This window comes from Gastrolobium bilobum, unplaced genomic scaffold (genome assembly GCF_033153095.1).
Source record: "Gastrolobium bilobum isolate Gb01-03AN ecotype WA unplaced genomic scaffold, APGP_CSIRO_Gbil_v1 utg263692, whole genome shotgun sequence".
Classification (NCBI taxonomy): domain Eukaryota; kingdom Viridiplantae; phylum Streptophyta; class Magnoliopsida; order Fabales; family Fabaceae; genus Gastrolobium; species Gastrolobium bilobum.
In genome coordinates, this window is record NW_026895186.1 from 8126 (window position 1) to 14399 (window position 6274).

At 36.2% G+C, this 6274-nt stretch overlaps 1 protein-coding gene across 1 annotated transcript; it reads left to right on the plus strand.

Annotated features, from left to right (window-relative positions):
• Positions 1-3764: 3764 nt before the first annotated feature.
• Positions 3765-6269, plus strand: LOC133298868 (putative disease resistance RPP13-like protein 1; the record flags this gene model as incomplete). Its single annotated transcript, XM_061498252.1, has 1 exon — positions 3765-6269. A coding segment is annotated over exon 1 (2505 nt), but the record flags the coding sequence as incomplete, so codon positions are not given.
• Between the last annotated feature and the right edge of the window lie 5 nt (positions 6270-6274).

Sequence of the window (6274 nt, forward strand, 5' to 3'; positions counted from 1 at the left end):
TGAGGGTCTCGGGTTCTCTTGGCGAGACAAGAGGGTGATTTGAAATCCTTTACTTGATGTTCACAAGTTCACGGTTTTAGTGTGGAAAAAGAATAGAATAGCTTGGCTTGGCTGCTAACATCATCAGCGCTTGAATGAGGAGGAAATGAAGTTGGGGATTTAAGTGTTGTTTTAAATTGGTGAAGTGTCCTCAGAAAAACTGAAGACTTCCCCCATTTGGAGCGCACAAATGGGGATGAGGTGTGACATGTTTGAGCCAATAAAATTGCATGCAAGGCTGACCACTTATCAACCATTGGATGCATGAAATAAAGTGAGGTTTATAGTTAGTCTTACAAGCAACCCTTATGCGTGAAAAATGTAAGGGAGAGGAGGGGTGTACAGCTTTGTGTCATAAGAATGACACTTTGATCAGAATTTTCTGATCAAAACGATACCCAATGCGCACAAGGTGGAAGGATATACAGTGGATAACGCTTTGTGGCCATTTTAGTGAAATAAGGCTGAAAAGTAAAGGAGATTTCAGCAAGCAACGTCAGCCCTTTATGCTTCTTCCAAGCGCATGTGAGGAGAGATGAAATGTTTGCCTTGTGACTTTTAAAAGGGAACTTGATCAGAATTTTCGGATGCATTTTGTCTATTCTAGCGCACATAGATGGGGAGTAAGGATAGTATTTTGCCAAAAATGGACAGCTACCAATCAAAGGCTGACTAGATGGATTACTAATAGAGATAGAAAGAAAAACAAAAGAAAAGAAATGGTACAGAAAAAAATAAAGCACACAAAAAAGGGGAAAAGATAGCACAAAGTGGAAAAATTTATTAATATACCCGTATTTGTGGTCCTTCCAATAAGAATGCAACACTTGTATTTATTTTTTCTTTTTATTTTTTTTTCTTTTTTTCTCTGTCCAATAGAGAGACAAAAAAAAAAAGAAATGGTACAGAAAAATAAAGCACACAAAAGGGGAAAAGATAGCACAAAGTGGAAAAACTTATTATGATCCCCGTATTTGTGGTCCTTCCAATAAGAATACAACACTTGTATTTATTTTTTCTTTTTCTTTTTTTTCTTTTTTTCTCTTTCCAATAGAGAGAGAAAGAAAAAAAAGAAATGGTACAGAAAAAATAAAGCACACAAAAAGGGGAAAAGATAGCACAAAGTGGAAAAATTTATTATGATCCCCGTAATTGTGGTCCTTCCAATAAGAATACAACACTTGTATTTATTTTTTATTTTTTCTCTCTCCAATAGAGAGAGAGAAAGAAAAAAAAAGAAAAGAAATGGTACAGAAAAAATAAAACACACAAAAAGGGGTAAAAAAATCACAAAGTGGAAAAATTTATTAAAACTTATTATGATCCTCGTATTTGTGGTCCTTCCCATAAGAATGCAACACTTGTATTTTTTATTTATTTTATTTTTATTTTTTCTCTCTCCAATAGAGAGAGAGAAAGAAAAGAAAAGAAAAGAAACGGTACAAAAAAAATAAAAACACACAAAAGGGGAAATATAGCACAAAGTGAAAAAATTTATTATGATCCCCGTATTTGTGGTCCTTCCAATAAGAATGCAACACTTGTATTTATTTTTTTTTCTTTTTTTCTCTCTCCAATAGAGAGATAGCACAAAAAAGAAATGGTACAGAAAAAATAAAGCAAACAAAAAGGGGAAAAGATAGCACAAAGTGAAAAATTTATTATGATCCCTGTATTTGTGGTCCTTCCAATAAGAATGTAACACTTGTATTTTTTTTCTTTTTCTTTTTTTCTCTCTCCAATAGATAGAGAAAGAAAAAAAAAGAAATGGTACAGAAAAAATAAAGCACACAAAAAGGGGAAAAGATAGCACAAAGTGGAAAAATTTATTATGATCCCCGTATTTGTGGTCCTTCCAATAAGAATGCAACACTTGTATTTATTTTTTTTTATTTTTTCTCTCTCCAATAGAGAGAGAGAAAGAAAAGAAAAGAAAAGAAATGGTATAGAAAAAATAAAAACACACAAAAAGGGAAAATATAGCACAAAGTGGAAAAATTTATTATGATACCCGTATTTGTGGTCCTTCCAATAAGAATGTAACACTTGTATTTATTTTATTTTTTTCTTTTTTTTCTTAGTTTTTCTGTCCAATAGAGAGAGAAAGAAAAAAAAAGAAATGGTACAGAAAAATAAAGCACACAAAAAGGGGAAAAGATAGCACAAAGTGGAAAAATTTATTATGATCCCCGTATTTGTGGTCCTTCCAATAAGAATACAACACTTGTATTTATTTTTTCTTTTTATTTTTTTTATTTTTTTCTCTCTCCAATACAGAGAGAAAGAAAAAAAAGAAAAAAAATGGTACAGAAAAAATAAAGCACACAAAAAGGGGAAAAGATACCACAAAGTGGAAAAATTTATTATGATCCCCGTATTTGTGGTCCTTCTAATAAGAATGCAACACTTGTATTTATTTATTTTTAAATCTTACCGGGGAAATTAGATAACTTTTTTAAAATCTATGTTTGGTTGTAGGTAAAATATAGATGAGAAAATTAGGTAAGTTTACAAAAATAACCCTGTTTGTACAATATTTTTACGGTGGCATGCTATCAGTGCAAGTCTAATCCCAACTTTTACGGTGGCACACTCGTCTTTGGTTCATTAAGCGGTGTGAGAAATTGTGTTGCTTTTTGGCAATACCACCTACAAAAAGGAGTTCCTTGGCCGGCTTTTTGAGCAGAAAATGCTATGCATCTACGTTTCCTATGCATCTACGGTAGGTGGCTAAATCAGGAAGGACAACGAACCAAACGCAGCGTTCTTAATTTTCCACTTGTGATATATCTATCATTATGAACATTTACCCTAAACCAAACACCCCCTTAGGCGATGTATGTAAAAGTCTTCCATTTTAGCCAGAACGCCTATATATTCTTATACTAAACTGTTATGATCTGGAGAGTCTACCTTTAGTATTTCATTTCTTTAGTACTATTTTTGCTAGTTTTGTGCGAATTTAATATAACTAGAGAATAGTTGTGACTTGGGAGATGTCAAACAACAACAAAAGGAGTAAATGCCCATGAACTGATCCCTAATGGTGGGGTTCCCCTCAATCAAACGTGGAGGTTCGGATAATCTGATCCCTCTCCCCTCCAAAGCGGAAATTGTAACATGTGAATGGATGCACTAATATATCCCAACCATTGTTTTCGGCCTAGAATATATAAATTTTAGGCCCACCAACCGAACATCAATTGTGAGATCTTTTGCTACTCTCAGCTGGCAAAGCTTACCTGCTACTTATCACACAATTAAATAACAATATTACTAAATTACAGGAATTCTCTATGAAAGACAATCTTGTTCGAGACAGGTTCAGGATTAATGATTTAAACTCCTTTCGAAAATAATATTGGAGAAGATGAAATATATGCTCTCACTCTCCTGCTCAGCTTTCATGCGCCAACTGAGTTACTATCGTTTAATAAAATATTACATTTTAGTTTGACGATCAGTATTTCAAGACACTACGCCTTTTATCGTTGAAAATTCAAACATTAACTCCTAAACAAATCACGTGGGTCCAGACCACCTTTACCTGTTTCCTTCATTGCAACTGACTAAGAAATATCCCAAGTCAACGACTCTAAAGTCTAAACACTTGAAGCCTTTATGCTTTTCCTTTATGTCTCAACAAAGCTAGAACACCAGACATCAATCATTACATTTCCTTCACTTGTTCACGTTGTTATATACATGATCACATTCACAGCATCATGGTTGTTGATATGCTAGGTTCATTCGTCTCTGCCTTCCTGCAAGTTCTGTTGGATAGGATAGCTGGTCATGAGCTTATAGACTTCTTCCGGGGCAACCATCTTGATGAGGCACTTCTTGTGAAGTTGAAGATGCTTTTGCTATCCGTCACTACAGTGATTAGTGACGCTGAGGAGAAACAGTTTATTGATCCCTTGGTGAAAGAGTGGGTTGATAGGCTTAAAAATGCTGCCTACGATGCTGATGATGTCTTGGATGAGATTGCCACTAAAGCCATGCAAGACAAGATGGATTCTGGTTTTCACACCACCTTAGATCAGGTAAGAGATTATGCTTCTTCTCTCAATCCCTTTGCTGAACGAGTTAAATCAAAAGTTGATAGGATTGTTGAGAGGTTGAAATCTATAATAGAGCATAAAGATCTTCTTGGTCTTAAGGAAAATGGTGTTGATAAATCACTCCATTTAGCTTCAGCCACAACTTCTTTGGTGGATGAACATCGAGTGTATGGCAGAAGTGGTGATAGGGAGAAGATAATTGATTTTCTGTTATCAGGCAACTCAAATGAAGAAGGGGTTCCTGTGGTTGCAATTGTTGGGATGAGAGGGGTAGGTAAGACTACTCTTGCTCAGCTTTTGTACAATGATGTGAGGGTGAGGAACCATTTTCAATCAAGATCATGGACCTCCGTTTCAGAGACATTGAACGTGTATGAAATAACCAAAAAAGTTTTTGAGTCATTTACTTTATGGTATTCTAATATCTCAGACTTGAATGTACTCCAAATCAAGCTCAAGGATAGATTTACAAGACAGAGGTTTCTACTTGTTTTGGATGGATTTCAGAATGAGAACTTTCTTGACTGGGACATCCTCCAAAGGCCCTTTCTATCAGGAACCAGCGGAAGTAGAATTGTTGTCACCACACGTAGTCAAAGTGTTGCAACGGCAATTTGTGTTGATTTAACTCATTCCCTCTCGCTTCTGTCTCATGAAGACACATGGAAGTTATTCTCAAGTCATGCATTCAAATCAGGAAACCCGGATGAACATCCTGTCTTGACACAAATTGGCAAGAAAATAGTAAAGAAGTGCAATGGTCTCCCTCTAGCTGCAAAAACACTAGGGAGTCTCCTACGTTCTAAAGAGGATGCTGAGGAATGGGAAAGTATATCTAATAGTAGGATATGGGATTTACCAAGTGATAAGAGTAGCATTCTTCCTGCTTTAAGATTGAGCTACACTCATCTACCTTCTCAATTAAAGCGATGCTTTACTTATTGTTCCATATTTCCTAAAGGCTATGGAATAAAAAAGTGGAACTTGATCCATTTATGGATGGCTGAAGGTATCTTGCCACAACCAAAGACTGGGAAGCGAATGGAAGATGTAGGAGATGAATGCTTTCAAGAGTTGCTATCTAGGTCATTCTTTCATCAGTCATCTCACCACATATCGTGTTTTATGATGCATGACCTTATCAATGATCTAGCACAGTGTGTTGCAGGTGAATTCTGTTACAAGCTAGATGATGATAATCCAAGCAAAATCACTGTGAGTGTTCGTCATTTATCATATTTACAAGGCATATATGATCATGACCCTGAAAAATTTGAGGCCCTCTCTGAGTTCCAGCAACTTAGGACCTTCCTACCATTTAGATTCTCAGACTTTGGTTACTCCTCTTCAATTACTAGTATGGTTTCAATTCTATTACCAAAACTGAAACGCCTGCGTGTGCTCTCTTTGTCTCATTATCCAATTACCAAGTTGCATGATTCTGTTGGAAACTTAATGCATCTGCGGTACTTGGATCTTTCTTACACTGCAATTGAGCATCTACCTGATTCTGTAAGCACTTTGTATAACTTGGAGACACTCTTGTTGTTAGGTTGTCGTCGACTCACCATGTTACCAGCAAACATGTCCAACCTTGTCAACTTGCGCCATCTTGATATTAGTGGAAGCAGGGTGACTGAGATGCCAGCAAAATTTGGTAGACTAAAATCTCTCCAAGTTTTGACTAGTTTTGTTGTTAGCAGTGACGGGGGATCAAAAGTTAGTGAGTTGGGGGAGCTTTCTGAACTTCATGGAACACTTTTGATTGTGAACCTGCAAAATGTAGTTGATGAAAGAGAAGCCTTGAATGCAGGGTTGAGGAGAAAGAAACATCTTCAAGAGCTAGAATTCAAGTGGACGACTACAACTCATGATGTACAGAGTGAAACTAATGTACTCGAAATGCTAGAGCCACATCAAAATGTGAAAAGGCTCAAAATTCAGAATTTTGGTGGTAATAAGTTGCCAAATTGGTTGGGGAGTTCTTCATTCTCTAGTATGGTGTTTCTATATCTTTCAGAGTGCGGAAGTTGCTTGTCATTGCCATCCCTTGGACAATTGCCCTCCCTCAGAGAACTCTATATAGCAAAGATGACAAGCCTACAGAAGGTGGGTCCTGAATTCTATGGGAATGCAGTTGAGCCATTCAGATCATTGAAGATCATGAAGTT